Source organism: Pan troglodytes, chromosome 2, assembly GCF_028858775.2.
Source record: "Pan troglodytes isolate AG18354 chromosome 2, NHGRI_mPanTro3-v2.0_pri, whole genome shotgun sequence".
NCBI lineage: Eukaryota > Metazoa > Chordata > Mammalia > Primates > Hominidae > Pan > Pan troglodytes.
The window spans coordinates 54,145,586-54,161,209 of NC_086015.1; the positions used below are offsets into that span (position 1 = coordinate 54,145,586).

The 15,624-nt window shown below is 53.4% G+C and overlaps 1 protein-coding gene across 2 annotated transcripts in view; it reads left to right on the plus strand.

The window, feature by feature from the left end:
- The window catches only part of RBM5 (RNA binding motif protein 5), a 30,602-nt gene extending 25,179 nt beyond the window's left edge, over nucleotides 1–5,423 (plus strand). For both annotated transcript variants that reach the window (XM_001167585.6, XM_009445525.5), the window contains 7 exons: nucleotides 393–542; nucleotides 623–694; nucleotides 1,867–2,046; nucleotides 2,345–2,419; nucleotides 3,536–3,633; nucleotides 3,712–3,841; nucleotides 4,797–5,423. In XM_001167585.6, the coding sequence (XP_001167585.1) occupies nucleotides 393–542; nucleotides 623–694; nucleotides 1,867–2,046; nucleotides 2,345–2,419; nucleotides 3,536–3,633; nucleotides 3,712–3,841; nucleotides 4,797–4,922 (831 nt within the window). In that variant the 3' untranslated portion in view covers nucleotides 4,923–5,423. The remainder of the gene's footprint in view (nucleotides 1–392; nucleotides 543–622; nucleotides 695–1,866; nucleotides 2,047–2,344; nucleotides 2,420–3,535; nucleotides 3,634–3,711; nucleotides 3,842–4,796) is intronic.
- The last annotated feature ends 10,201 nt before the right edge of the window (nucleotides 5,424–15,624 follow it).

Consider the following 15,624-nt stretch of genomic DNA (forward strand, 5'->3'; position numbering starts at 1 on the left):
CCATATTTCTTTCATTGAGGTATTGGGCTGAACTCTTAGTTTTGGGGTTGTAGCATTTATGTCAGTATTATTTGGATTCTTAAAAATTGGGCTCCACATTTTATTCATACTAAGTTCTTAGAGCATTTTGCAATTTGTTATTGTTACCATATCTTGACTGTCAGCCTGTGTACTTAGGGAAAAAAGCCCTGGAAATCTCAAAGCTTTTCAAGCAGTATTTATGAATGACTTTGGTTATATGTGATAACATCTAATGGAAATATTTGTAGGTGGAAGTAAGAGTAAAAGGGGTTTGTTACAGGGCATATAGTTGAGATAAGATCCTTAATGGCTCATTCTCATGGCACAGGGGATTAAATATTTTTTTGTTGGTGTTTGTTGTTTGCCATTAGATTGCCAAAGACATGGAACGCTGGGCTAAGAGTTTGAATAAGCAGAAAGAAAACTTTAAAAATAGCTTTCAGCCTGTCAATTCCTTGAGGGAAGAAGAAAGGAGAGAATCTGCTGCAGCAGACGCTGGCTTTGCTCTCTTTGAGAAGAAGGTAATAGCAGGAATGGCCAGTACGTCATGATGGGAACTTACCTAAAACTTGAGTCTCATGGCTTGTCCTCTGTTTCCCAGGGAGCCTTAGCTGAAAGGCAGCAGCTCATCCCAGAATTGGTGCGAAATGGAGATGAGGAGAATCCCCTCAAAGTAAGGGAGTACCACCAGTGTTTTAAAGACCCTATCTGTGGTTTGTGTCTCACTTTAAGGCTCAACTGCATCTTGGCTAATGTGATTCCTACTTAAAACTGAATGTGATCACTGTTGATGGGTATTGGAGCAGTTTCTGCACATAGATTCCATGTTCGGGGCTTTGTTTTCTGTGAGAGCAGATGAGATGGAGTGATGAAAGAAGCTTCAATTCCTAAGCTCAGTTAATTAAGTTTCATTGCATCTGTGAGTGGAGAGTTTTAATGGTCTGGAAAGAGAAAATTAAGACAAGAAAAAGCTTGTTTTACTAGATAGATACTGGTCTGGGTGGGCCATTATTCTGATATGTTGTATTTGGGATTTTTATTTGTGGTCAGTGGTTTGAAAATAGTCACTCAGTCTAGGCAGCATTGCAAGACTTCGTCTCTACTGAAAATTAGAAACAAATTAGTTGGGTGTGGTGGCTTGCATCTGTACTCCTAGCTACTTGGGATGCTAAGGTAAGAGAATTGCTTGAGCCCAGGAGATCAAGGCTGCAGTGAGCCACTGCACTTTTTGGGGATCATACCATTGCACTCCAGCCTGGGCAGTGAGCAAGACCCTGTTTCATTTAAAAAAAAAAAAAAAAAACAGTCTTGGCACAGTGGCTCACACCTGTAATCCCAGCACTTTGGGAGGCCAAGGCAGGCAGATCATTTGAGGTCAGGAGTTCGAGATCAGCCTGACCAATGTGGTGAAACCCCATCTCTACTAAAAATGCAAAAGATTAGCCAGGGGTGGTGGCAGGCGCCTGTAATCCCAGCTACTTGGGAGGCTGAGACACTTGAATCACTTGAACCTGGGGGGTGGAGGTTGCAGTGAGCTGAGATTACGCCACTGCACTCCAGCCTGGGCAACAGAGCGAGACTCCTTCTCCAAAGAAATAGAAAAAGGTAGTCACCCAGGAATCCATTTCTTAGGCTCCAAGAAGGTTGGTACCAGGAGGCTGTCAGGCCTAGCACTCAAGGACCTGACTGCTCCACGCATTTGACAAAATGTGATTCATTACTAAAGTGTGACATGCAGTAATGGGGATTTAACATTTCGGATGAGGCATTACTTTATCCAGGTACATAGCCCCCGCCATCTTCCTATTGTACATTTCCAGTGACCTGTCCTCCTTTTGTCTCCAGAGGGGTCTGGTTGCTGCTTACAGTGGTGACAGTGACAATGAGGAGGAGCTGGTGGAGAGACTTGAGAGTGAGGAAGAGAAGCTAGCTGACTGGAAGAAGATGGCCTGTCTGCTCTGCCGGCGCCAGTTCCCGAACAAAGATGCCCTAGTCAGGCACCAGCAACTCTCAGACCTTCACAAGGTGGCCATGCTTCTGAGCTGATCTGAGGGGGCGAGGGGAGGCAGTGAGACAATTTGAGTGCCCTAACAGTCCTGACGGTTCCAAAAATACCTGCCATCTAATGATGGCCTTACAGAAAGCTGTTCCCGATGACAGTGGACGGAGTCTGGCAGCTCCACACACATCAAACTATAGTTTTTATGTGATTGTGTATTGTTTGGGCTTTGGCTCTTAAAGTACAGTAGATGTTACTAATGTTAGGACATTTCAAATTAAGATGGTCTGAGTCCTTACTGTGTCTTTCAAATCTTTTGTGTAGCAAAACATGGACATCTACCGACGATCCAGGCTGAGCGAGCAGGAGCTGGAAGCCTTGGAGCTAAGGGAGAGAGAGGTGAATGGGAAACTGTGCCACAAGGAAGAGGATATTGGGATAATCGCCTTTAGCTTTTATTTGTAGCATTTAGTTCCAGATCCCAGGGGCAGGGTAGGAGGATTTGTCATACCCTTGTCATCTGACCATTGTAGTTCATGTAGCCTAGACCCAGCCTCTGTGTGCCTTGTGAGCCTCACATTGTCCCTTCATCATAAGGGTGCACAAGGCAGAAGCACACTGCCGAGACTCTCTCACAGCAATGCCAGAGCTTGCTGCTTAAATACGCTGGATTTTGTTATGGAGAGAGTGGTCTAGTTTGTCCTGGCCAGGGAAGCCTTCATGGGCAAAGAAGTGCGCTTCAAATTAATCCCAAGGGACAGCAGGATGTGAGGTTATTGCAGGTGATATGAAAGGAAGGGTGGGCAGGGCATGGCAAGCAGATCTGGGAACAAAGGCAAGAGAGAAGCCTGTGACACAATAATGGGCAAGCAGTTAGTGCTGGTGGTTGGGGCAGGTTGGCGGCCAGGTGGGCAGGGATTTAAATGCAAATAGAGGCCTGTGGTTTAGAAATGAGCAAGTGGGTTTGAAATCTCCCACCTGAGATATTTCTGAAGTGTTTGTAGTTAAGGCTTTTGCTTTTCTTCTCCCCACACCCTTCCTGCCCTACTATCTATGGTTCCACCTCCCCAGCGACTGCTGAACAGGTCTCTGGAAGCCTCCTTGATGTTGGAGGTATGCCTTTCCAAATGTTGGAGGTATGCCTTTCCAAATGTTGGAGGTATGCCTGTCCAAATGCTGAGGAGAACGGGCAACTCTGCCTTCCTCTTCGCAAGCTGTACCCACTGCCCAGTGGGCTGGTTGAGTAGCTTGACAGAGGGTGGCTAATTAAATAAAACTGCTTGTTGGAGACATAGTTCTGCCCCTGGTTCCACACAATTCATATCTACAAATTTAACATTTCAGATATGACTAGGTATGATGATGGGAACAAGGGAATTTGGTATTTCAGAGCAGTCTTAAAAAAGCATTCTTCAGATTCAAAAATACTTGAGGGGATAGTTTTGAATAGGTGCATTAGACGGTTACAGGTTGAAGTCTGTGAACATTTCCAGCAGTGTTTTTTCTCTCATGTAGATGAAATACCGAGACCGAGCTGCAGAAAGACGGGAGAAGTATGGCATTCCAGAACCTCCAGAGCCCAAGCGCAAGAAGCAGTTTGATGCTGGCACTGTGTATGTGATGTGCACATTTTCCAGTTCGTAAGCTGGGGCCCTGGCTGTTTTAAGTAACTGTGTGTTTGCCACTGGCAGGAATTACGAGCAACCCACCAAAGATGGCATTGACCACAGTAACATTGGCAACAAGATGCTGCAGGCCATGGGCTGGCGGGAAGGCTCTGGCTTGGGACGAAAGTGTCAAGGCATTACGGCTCCCATTGAGGTAAGCAGTGGGGTCAGGTCTTGATGTTTGCCAGGCTTACAGGCTGGTTCCAGAGATGAGATCAGAGCACTCATAGAGCCTGGGAGCCAGGAGCAGCTTTACCTTAGCATGAAGGGGCAGATTACAGGCATGAGCTCACACCTGTAATCCCAGCACTTTGGGAGGCCGAGGAGGGTGGATTACCTGAGCCCAGAAGTTTGAGACCAGCCTGGGCAACACGGTGAAACCCCATCTCTACTAAAATACAAAATATTAACTGGACGTGGCAGCGTGTGCCTGTAATCCCAGCTAGTCAGGAAGCTGAGGCAGGAGAATTGCTAGAACCTGGCAGGAAGAGGTTGCAGTGAGCCGAGATCACGCCACTGCACTCCAGCCTGGGCAACAGCGACTCTGTCTCAAAAAAAAAAAAAAAAAAATTTAGTAGGGTTTTCACCCATGATAAGAAATCTTTAAATTGATCAGAGCCCACATTGAGGCATCATATCCCAGGATCAGAGGCCCCTACCCACTGGCCTTCTAGGCAGGAGCTCCACCCGTAATTGCCCCTGCTCTGTCCTGGGAGCACAGCTTAGGTCAGACTCTTGTAGACCATGTTCATCCTGTTTATGTGAGTTCTGCTGACATTGAGCTGTCCTGTATAATCTGTGCCTGTAATTACCAGACCTTTCCCACGCTTCAGAGGAATACTTTGGGGCCCTTTCCTAGGTGTGGATGCTTGCTGAGCAGGCATTGAGGGGTGGGTGATTTGCTTCATCTGCCTGTGTTCCATAGCCCATTTTATTCCTCCAGTCCTTATACTTGCTCCTGGTCTCTTCTGGAGAAATCCTTGTCTTCATATACAGTTTTCTCTCTTCTGTCTCCTGGTGGGTGGTCCTGCTGGGTAAGGAGTGGGCATGGTGAGAGGTGGAGCAGCCCATACCCTACCTCCCAGCTGACAGTCTCTGTGCTTTCCCAGGCTCAAGTTCGGCTAAAGGGAGCTGGCCTAGGAGCCAAAGGCAGCGCATATGGTTTGTCGGGCGCCGATTCCTACAAAGATGCTGTCCGGAAAGCCATGTTTGCCCGGTTCACTGAGATGGAGTGAGAGAGAGAGAGAGAGAGATGACAAGGAGCACAAGAAGTGGTCCATCTCCCGAATTCGCTGTTACCGCCTGTCTCTTTAAGGGCATGCCTTGTGCTGTTAATAGATCTTAGGGTGAACCACTTCATTCTGCAGGGTTCTCCCTCCCACCTTAAAGAAGTTCCCCTTACGTGGGTTGCCTGGTGAATGGCCTTCCTTCCCGCCAGAGGGCTTGTGAACAGACCGGAGAGGACAGTGGATTTTTTATACTCCAGTGTACATAGTGTAATGTAGCGTGTTTACATGTGTAGCCTATGTTGTGGTCCATCAGCCCCTCACATTCCTAGGGGTTTGAAATGCTGTAGGTGGTATGTGACACCAAAGCCACCTCTGTCATTTGTTGTGATGTCTTTTCTTGGCAAAAGCCTTGTGTATATTTGTATATTACACATTTGTACAGAATTTTGGAAGATTTTCAGTCTAGTTGCCAAATCTGGCTCCTTTACAAAGAAATACCTTGAGAAATGGGTGTCCTGTGTCTCTTTATTCTTGGGTGGGTAGGTGGGTCAAGCATGTCTGAGCCAGTCAAGCCTGGTGATGAAATCAGTTTATTTCTTACCCCCATCACTATGTTCTGATTGATTGATTGATTGATTTTGAGGCAGGGTTGGCCAGGCGTGGTGGCTCACACCTGTAATCCCAACACTTTGGGAGGCCGAGGCAGGTGGATTGCCTGAGGTCAGGAGTTTGAGACCAGTCTGGCCAACATGGTGAAACCCTGTCTCTACCAAAAATACAAAAAAATTAGCCAGACGTGGTGGTGTGCGCCTGTAATCCCAGCTACTTGGGAGACTGCAGCCTCGACCTCCCGGGCTCACGCGATTCTCCCACTTTAGTGTTCCAAGTAGCTGGGACTACAAGCACATACCACCATGCAGGCTAATTTTTTAATTTTTTACAGAGATGGGGCCTCACTCTGTTGCCCAGGCTGGTCTTGACATGTTCGGATTTTTAAATTCAAGAGTTTAACATGTTTTAGCCGGGTGTGGTGGCTCACGCCTGTAATCCCAGCACTTTGGGAGGCCGAGGCAGGTGGATCACCTGACATTGGGAGTTCAAGACCACCCTGACCAACATGGAGAAACCCGTTTCTACTAAAAACACAAAATTAGCTGGGTGTGGTTGGCCTGTAATCCCAGCTGCTCGGGAGGCTGAGGCAGGAGAATTGCTTGAACCCAGGAGGCGGAGTTTGCGGTGAGCCGGAGGTCACGCCATTGCACTCTAGCCTGGGCAACCAGAGCAAAACTCCGTTTCAAAAAAAAAAAGAGTTTAGCATGTTTTAAAACTCTTCATGGAAATCATGGTAACTTAGTAGCTTTTCTGCTAAGACCAAAGTGACCATGAGTGCTTGCGCCTCTCTAGTTTCCACAGACTTTATTCCACACATGCCGGAGTGTGGAGTTGTCACTGCTCTGCAGGGCAGATCCTCCCTGCTTTTGGCCATGATACAGGTGATACCTGGTCCACCCTCTGCTGCGGTGGAGAAACTGAGGAGGTCATCTCCCCCTGGCAGCACTCCACTCACTGCGTCTTCTCAGCTGCTAAGGAGGTCCTGGGGGCATTGGAGAGTTTTCTGTTTTGAATGGGTATTTCGTCCTCAGCACTCTTCCACAGGGCAGAGAACATCATTTTGACCCAGAAGACCATGCCTGACCAGGTCAGGAAGTATACCTGGATCTCAGGCTGTTCTTGGGACCAGATGATGTGATGGGTTGCTCACATTGCCAATCTGGCCAAACTGAGTGCTTGAGCTCCACAGATTGGGCATGCAGTTAAAGTGGCCTTTTCTCTGCAGTTTGCTTTTGAAGCTAGACTTGCTTTTGTGGGTGGTCACGTTTTCCTCTTTTCGGGCAGGGCGTTAAGGAATAGAAAATGCTCAGGAGGTCCTCACCCTGGCCTGTAGGGTAGTGCCTTGGAGAAGCTGAGCCTAATCACAGCTCTGGCTAGGGAGAGGTGGACGCAAATGCAGAAGCCCCAAGCCTGGGTTTCTGCAGAGTAAGGCTTGGGAACTTCACAAATGAGGGCCCAAGTGCCCAGAGCTGGGGTGGAGAGTGTGTCACAGATCTGGTCTACAAAAGTTGGATAAGAAACTGGCCTCACCTCCAGAGCCCTCACGGCATCAGGGGTGATGCTGGTGTTCCTCGCACCTGAGCAGCAGTCCTGAGTACCCTAATTAGACCCTTTTGACATCCGGCCCGGAAAGCTCTTCAGGTGAGCATACCCAGAATAGGGTCTGGGAAGCTCTTAATTATGTGCACCCAGCTCAGCAAAGGTTGGGTGGAAGCGTCTTCCCTAGGGGAGCCATGGCCAGGCATTAATAGGAGCCAGCCCTCTAGCAGCCTCAGATTGACTTCCCAGCACCCGGAAGGGCACCTCAACCTGTCCCACACTGCTGGTGCTTAGAGTTACCTGTCAAAGCTGCTCAAGGCTCTCCCATGTGTGCTGTGGACCACGGCATCTGTTGTCAACACCAGCGTGGCCTTTCCTATGAACATGAAGCTGAGGGTTCCTGTGAATGTGAGGGTCTGAGCCAGCTCCTCAGAGATGGAGGCTCCCTCCTCTGGCCTCACCTGTTACCAGCATACCTAGCCAGGTGACTGCAGCCTTCACCCTGCATCTAAATTGATGGCCCCAGTCCTTGAGGTTTGACAGGCTGTTATCTTGGGCCCAGGTATCCTGCAAGACCATATTTGGGTGATCCTTCTGGTTTGGAAGCACTAGGATCCCAAGCATCCTCCTGACTGGCCCATCAGGGTTTACTCCAATCCCAAGCCCGGTTAAATGTGCTGTGTGCTGCCCATAGGGCCACCATTCCTCTTAGTCCTGTGTGATGTTGAGGTGCTGTGAGAGTAGTGCAATCCTCTCAATCAGGGGAACCCAAATCTTGAATTTGAACGGTGCTCTTACTGAACTAGAAGGAGCCTCCAAGGATTCCCAAGTCCAGACTGCCCTTGGCTGGGACAGCTGCTACAACGTGCAAGGCTTTGAGGGCCGTCCAGGAGCAGCTGTCATGGCTGTGCATCAAACAAGTTTCAAAGCCCAGATGAGCATCCCGGCCTGAGCTAAGCTCCCCAGGCATGCATAGTCTGGCTGGGGGTCTCAAGGGCGCCCAGATCCCAGCCACCCCGATTCCGGAGGAATGAATGCCCTCAGGGGCAGGTGGGGTGTGGGGGAAGATTGCCCACAGTCGATACTGGAGGAGGGTACTGTGTTGTTGGTGGCCACCAGGTGGCAGCACTCCATCATCTTTCCAGCCAGGCTGGTATAGGTGGTGGTAAGGAGAGGACTTCCCACCAAGTCCTGAGGTACTGGAGGTTCCCAGGGGCTCTCTCCACGTCTCTGGGACTCAAGGAGACCTGGCTAGAACTTCGGCCTTGAAACTTTCTGGAGTCAGGCAGGTGCCAAGTCTGCCTGCCTTGCAAGTTCCTGAGGGTCTCTGACCCCCAGGGACCCCCTCTGGCTAGATGGGGAAGTCGTCCCCACAGCGCCCAATGGGGCAAGAGCCAGGCTGACCCTGTGCACAGTAGGCACTTCCCTCTCAGCAATTCTTTCTGACCCAGGTAAATAATTTCTGCAGTCGATAAAGTGCATTTCTGCCTCTCATACTCCCTTTCCCTACCACGTGCTTATTGACTCACAGAAGCACTGTTGCTAGAGCATCAGATTCTCAGCTTCTGTCCCTACAGCCCATGGGGAGTTGGAGCCCAGCTTGTCCAGGGCTCCCAGATGGAAGCAGGGGATGCCTGTAGTCCTTCACCCCAGTGTCCCAGAAGGTGGCAGGAGGGAGGTGGACTCATGGACTTGGGTTAAGGTCAGAACCCTATAGGGTGGGCCACACCCAGCCAGAAAGAACTTTCCAGCAGAAGGTATGAGCCAGGGGCAGGGCCCTCCCATCCTGCTTAGTCCAAGCCGCACTGCCATCCCATTTAAAGAGGAAACTGAGATTCAAAGCTGTTGCTGGACTGGGCTGCTGCTGGCAACTGCTGCCCCATCACCACTCCAGTGCAGTAGAATTGGGTCTCAGCTGCAGGTACAAGGTTGAGGTCCAGCCCTGGAGTGAGCTGGGTCTTGGGATGCCTCCCAGTGCCCTGAGGAAAGAGGAGAAAGACAGGGAGAGGCAGGTGAAGACAACCAGAGGCAAAGTGAGGCCTAGAGGATGCTGGAAAGAGAAGCTGGAGGAGTCTGCAGCAGCCACAAGGGGACGGAGGAGGCTGAGGGGGCAAGATAACGTGGAATGGGGCTGCCAGGTCTAGAGGAGTTGGTTCTGCGCTACCCACGGGTGCTGAGATAGGCCTCTGATCTTGGGGTGAATTCTGCACACCAATGGGGGAGGCCGAGGCAGGTGGCCAAGAGAGGAGGGGCTAGGGTGCCTGCTCGCGTCCTCTGCTGCTTTTATGTGCAACGGAGGCTCCAGGATCCCCTGGCTCTCAGCTCTGGGCGGGCATCACCATCCTGAGTCTGGCTGGACAGGAGCTATTTGAGAATGATTCATGGATGTAATTAAGCCTCCCCCCACCATCCCCTAGTGTGGGCCTGGAACAGGGTCAGGTGCAGGTGTGGGAGCCCTGCCCAGCCTGTCCTGCAGGGTTGGGTTCAGCCTAGGGCCCCCTGGCCCAGCACAGCCTACCACCGCCTAAGGGCGCCTAGCCTCAATCTGTAAGACCTGGAGCAAGACAGGGCTGAGCTCAAATCCTGAGAGGCACCAGAGCTGGGGCTTCCTCTTCTTCCTCTTACTCCCCAACTCCTGGGCTGAGGAGCCATCCTCTGCACTCATAAGCATGCCATGTGTACGCACCCACACGCAATGCAGGCCAGCCCTCAGGCATCCGGCTGCAGCAGGCAACATGCATGCTTCCCCATCACCCTTGACATGTGAGGTGGCATTACATCCAGATCCTGCAGACCCCCTCCCTGGTTGGTGTGTGAAGCATGCACACTTGTGCATAACCCCACCCAGCCACTGGCATATAGAAGAGCACACACAAGCCAGACACATTAATGAGCAAGTGTGCAAGTGAACCTGGCTCCTGATGGGGCAGGAATCAGATGTTCTTGCTACCCCTGAGGAAGGAAACCTGGTCTGGCAGCCTTCTGTGAAGGGAGAGGGAGCCCCCAGGGTCACAGCGTGGCAGAGCACAAGCCGCCACCCAGCAGGCACACCCTTGTGCACACAATGTCATTCTGAGGCTTTCCCCTTTTCAGGTGGGTGGATCTTGGGGGTGTCCACCCAGAACAGGCTTCTGAGCTCACTGAACAGGTCCAAGTCTGCCAGCCGTGGCTCAGCTCCCTGGCAGAGCTGGAGAGGGGAAGGGAAGACTGAGGAAGGGGCATCATGGTCTCTAAGACTGGCTCAAAGTTCAGTACCTTCCCTTCTAACACCTGCAGCCATACCTGCAGTGAGGACAGGAAGGAGAGGGAGCAGCCTCTCCTGTTTCCCTGACAGACTGGGAAGCTGAGGTCCACACCCATCTCATCCAAACCCAGGGCCCCAGTCCCCGATCCAGTCATTTCCACGTGCTGGCATCCTATTAGCTCTGCCATCGCCTCCGCCTGGAAGGCCCTAGGACCTGGGCCTGCCACCCTGCTCAGGTTAGGAGTGTCCAGAAGCAGCTGGGCTCTGCCTCCTCCCTCCACCGTGAATCCCTGAAGACTGGATGGATCTACCTTCCCCCAAGCACATCGGCGGCACCGGCTTGGCTGGGCCTCTCCTCTTATGGCCAGGAGCCCCAGCCCCTTAGCCTCTACCAGACAAACTGAGCAGCACACGTGCCCGAGCCGCCCCCCACCCCGCCCTGGCCCCGGCCCCGGCCCCGGCCCCACCCCCACCCTGCAGATTTTTCTGGTTCTTATTAATGTAAATGAAATGAAATCTGCTCAGAGTGTCCTTAATGGAAAGCGTTCCTGGAATTTGTGCACACGTGGTGGTGGGGGGGACACCCTGAGATTAACTCTTGTGCAGCCAGACCCAGACTAGTCAGGCTGTGGTGACTGGGGCTGGGGTGGGGATTGGTGGGGACCAGGACATTCACTCATCCCCTCCCAGAACTGTGTCCTGACAACATCAAGGATGGCACAGGCTCATCCATATTCTACCCCCTGCCCTGGGACCAGCTGGACAGGTCCGGAAGTGCCTCAGAGCCTCAGGGGAAGGTGATCTTGACAGGAAACAGGGAGCCCTGGAAGGCCTTGATCAAGGAGGAGGCTGGCCAAAGACAGGGGCATAGGGCTGGAGGGGAGAGTTGACAGACTATGCATCTTGTCCTCATCTGGCTCTACCCTGATTTTGAAGGGGGACCCAGGCAGACCCTGCCTCTCTGGACCACCCTACACAGAGAAGGCCCAGCCTCTGAGATCCCCTCCCCCAGCCCCTGCCCACCGCACTCCTGAAACAGATCTGCCAGGATGCTCATCTTCATGACTATGGGACAAGAAGGGGGAGTTTGAGACCCCAGAGTGGATGCCCAGGGCCGCTGGCTGCAGGGGATGGGGATGGAAGAGACTGGCCCGAGCTGCTTCGTGCCCACCCCCCGTCCTGCCGCTGTGTCCTCCCCACATCTGGATGCTTGTTCTGGCACAGCCCCCAGCCTGGCCCAGCGGAGCCGCAGCCGCATTCTGCTGCCTCGTGGCCAGGACAGGGATGTCTGCTTCATTGGCGGGGGTAGGGAAGAGTCTAAGATTTCAATTTCTCCCAGGTGTGGCTCAGTCTGGAGGGTGCCTTGGGGAGGCTGGCTCAGAGGCCGGCACCTGGGGCGGGGGGTGTGCAGGGGGGGGAGGGGGCCACCGAGGGGGTCTCAGGGAGGAAAAAGGGCTCAGAGTGGGAGGTCCCTGGGAGGAGACAGGGGCTCTGTGAGGGGCAGGGGACTCAGGGAGGGGGGTTAGAGAAACAGGGGGCTTAGGGGGCAGGAGCTCCAGGAGGAGGGCTGGAGGGGCAGGAGGTTTGGGGGGTTGGGAGCTGAGGGCTCAAGAAGAGGATTGAGGAACACGGGGCTTTGGGAAGGGGGTTGAGGGGGCAAGGGGTTTGTGGGGGTTGGAAGCAGGGGCTTGGGGAGGAAGGTTGGAGGGAGAAGGGACTCAGAATGCGACTGACTTCACTGGGGGACAATGGGCTGCCAATCCTTCCACCCATACCGGTCAGGTGGCTGGGGGAGGGGCGCTGACCCACTTAGCTGCCTCTCCCCCAGGCTTCCACTAATGAGCGCTCTGGGCTTTGGGAGGCAGCCTTCCCCCCCAGGCTGTGCCTCAGGCCATCCCTTCCCCCACAGCCCCTCATTATCTACTGGGGGTGTTCATTAGCTCAGGCATCCCCCCCTTATCTACAGCTGCACTTGCCTGTGGCAGTGAGGAGGAGGCCCTAGGCCCCAAAATGCGCCCTCTTTGCCCCTAGTTCCCCTACGCCCCCAGGACTGGGGAAACAAAGGCTACCAGATTGCTGTTGTGCAGCTCAGCTCTGAGCAGAGCTTTGATTCCACCTGTGGGTCCCCCAGCATGCCAATGAGGGGGGTGCTGTGGCGAAGCTCACAGGAGAGCTAGAACCCAGGTGCTGGCAGACTTCCCGTGGGAAGTCTGCTCTGCTCACCCCAGGGGCTTCCAGTACCTGTGATCGGGAGTCCCATTCGGCAAGGAAAGGGGTTCACAGAGGGTGAAGTCCTGGATGTGTGGGGAGCACAACTCTGAGGGATGCAGAGTAGGGGGCAGCACAGTTCTGGGGAGGAAGGTGTGGGGTCAGAAGGGATGGTGGGAAGAGGGGAGAGGGCCCTATGGGGCATGGCTTCTCATGGACACAGCTCTGCAGGAACAGACAGCGCATCTGCAGGAGCGCAGCTCTGGGAGGGCGATGTAGGGGGAGCACAGAGTGCGGGCACCATCTGGGGGAAGGATGAGGGTGGGGAGCACGGCTCTCGAGGATGTCCTATGGGAGGACAGTCCAGGGAGAAGCCCGCCTGTCTCCCACAGCCTTGGCCTCCTCAGACTCCTCCCCCACATTCCTGGGGTGCATGGGGAGGTTGGCTTGCTGGATTATGCCCAAGTCCCTGAGGCTCCCTCTGATTCTGTCCCGCTGTCCATCTGTCCTCCCTCCCCAGGGATCCCAAGGCCCAGGTGGCACTCTCCCCTCACAGTCCTCTCATTAGGGATGGGCTTTGAGATCCTTCAGCAGCATCTGCCCCCACCCCCACCCCCATCACCAAGCCAGCTGCAGGCCTGGCCCCTGGAGCCTGATAAATATTTATGATGAGATAAGCATGATAGGCCAGAGCCCAGCCCAAACCTTTGTCCTGGGAGCAGAAGACTGAGGCAGGACTTGAGCTTCCAGAGGCAGGCTGAGTCTCAGGGCTGGGGTGGGGGGAGGCCTGACTGTGTAGGTCTCCTGGGCTCTACCTGGGAGGGGGTCAGGATGGGACAGGGCTCAGGAGCCGGGGATCCTGAAGGGGCTGCCTCCAAGGTGCCACCCTGGCCAAGGTGGCTCCCCCCTACCCCTTGCCCAGCCTGTTTCGATGCTGCCTGTCTGCACTGCACGGCTGGGTCTGTTGGGACAAGGCCAGCTGGCCTTCTGTACTTGCTGCCACCCTGGCTTCTGACTTTCTCCAGGTCTTGGTGACTTCAGGAAGCTCCCAAACCAAGACTACCCTGACCATTGGGTCTGGAGCCAGGCTGGCAGGAGGGCCACCTTGGTACCCCTCTGAGGTACTGAGGTACTCCAGCCTCCTTGCTATAGGCCCCAGGGCTCTCCTGTCCCCAACCTAGGACAGGTTCCCATGGGCCGGCCCACCTTCCCCTCCATTTATCCCCTAAATATCTCCCCCTCTAGGTGCCAGAACCAACAACAGGAGGGTCTGGGCACTCCATGAGCAGGAGGCCGAGTGCTGCTGCAGGGAGGGTGACACTGTCCTCAGCGGGCCTGAGCATTAGTAGGCTCTGTACCCCAGTGCTGGCCACATCCTGGACCTTCATGAGGTTCGCTCCCAAGCCAGGGCAGGGTCACCTCTTAATACATACACACACAGCCAGCTCTGTCACGTGGGGAAAAAGAGAGACCAGAGGAAGAAAGCAGCCAGTGTGGGGTAAACAGGCATCGGGGGAAGGATACATGTATGTCTCCCAGGCTCTCGGCCAGTGGAATGTGGGTAAACATTGGTGCTCTCAAGACATAATATTGCCCTTGGGTCGTGGATGTATACATGGCATCTAGAACATGATGAAATACGATACACTAGGCTGGGCACAGTGGCTCATGCCTGTAATCTCAGCACTTTGGGACGCTGAGGCGGGTGGATCACCTGAGGTCAGGAGTTCGAGACCAGCCTGGCCAATATGGTGAAATCCCATCTCTACTAAAAATACAAAAAATTAGCTGGGCATGGTGGCACATGTTTGTAATTTCAGCTACTCAGGAGGCTGAGGCAGGAGAATCACTTGAACCCAGGAAGCAGAGGTTGCAGTGAGCCTAGATTGCGCCATTGCACTCCAGCCTGGCAAAAAGAGCAAAACTCCATCTTGGGAAAAAGAAAAAGAAAGAAATACGATATACTCAGGGCACGAGTGAAAATTGTATGGGAATGTGGTAAATAAGACACCCAGGGCAGAGTTAGGTCTTGTATTAGGGGCATGGGTATATGCTGCCCTTAGGACACACTGAATTCCTGCTGAAGTCTGGATGACTGCTGAACCCAGTGTGGGGTTGTTGACACACGTAGCAACAGTCCTTAGGGCTTTCAAAGCAGCCCAAAGCAAACCAAAAAGGGAACATCATGGATGGTGAACCCAGCAAGCCTCTGGCCATTCCTGGACCAGGAGTTGGGGTCCAGGTGACTCATGGGGACACCCATGGATTCCAAATCTGCCCACAGGGTGAAGTCCTCACTCCTCAGAAGGCATCCAGCCCAGCTCTGCCAAGCAGGGCTGATGGCTGGAGATGAGGAGCAGGGTCAGCCTAAAGGAGGCCCAGGGAGGAGCCCCTACCTCCCTCACCCTCTGGCTTAGGCAGCCTGGGAGCCGCCTGTCCGAGCTCTCCAAGAGAACCTTCAGGTCCATTGGGTGCAGGGCAGAGCCAGCGTGGGTGTGTCCTCAGCTCTGGGGAACCTCTCGCCTGAGGTTCCAGGTGCTCCTGTGTGTTTGGATATAGGCCCGGGCTACTATGGGGCACCATTTGTAGTCTCTGGGGCTGCAGGGGCTGCACCCCACATGGCATGGTCCTGGTGGGAGAGAGGGTGAAGGTGGAGACCGACACAGGCTCCAGGCCAACCTGGCTTGGGAGCAACTTGAGAGTTCCTGCTCTGGACAGGGATCTCAGCCACCTTGGGGCAAGTAGTCCATGGAGGCTGGAGGGCCCCAGTTCCAGAGAGTGTGGGCACTTTCTTTTTTGTTTGTTTGTTTTTTGTTTTTTGAGATGGAGTTTCCCTCTGTTGCCCAGGCTGGAGTACAGTGGTGTGATCTTGGTTCCCTATAACCTCCACCTCCTGGGTTCAAGTGATCTCCTGCCTTAGCCTCCTGAGTAGCTGACGGTACAGGAGTGTGCCACCATGTCCAGCTAATTTTAGTAGAGACGGGGTTTCACCATGTTGGTCAGGCTGGTCTCGAACTCCTGACCTCAGGTGATCTGCCCGCCTCAGACTCCCAAAGTGCTGGGATTACAGGTGTGAGCCACTGTGCCCGGCCCACGTGGGCACTC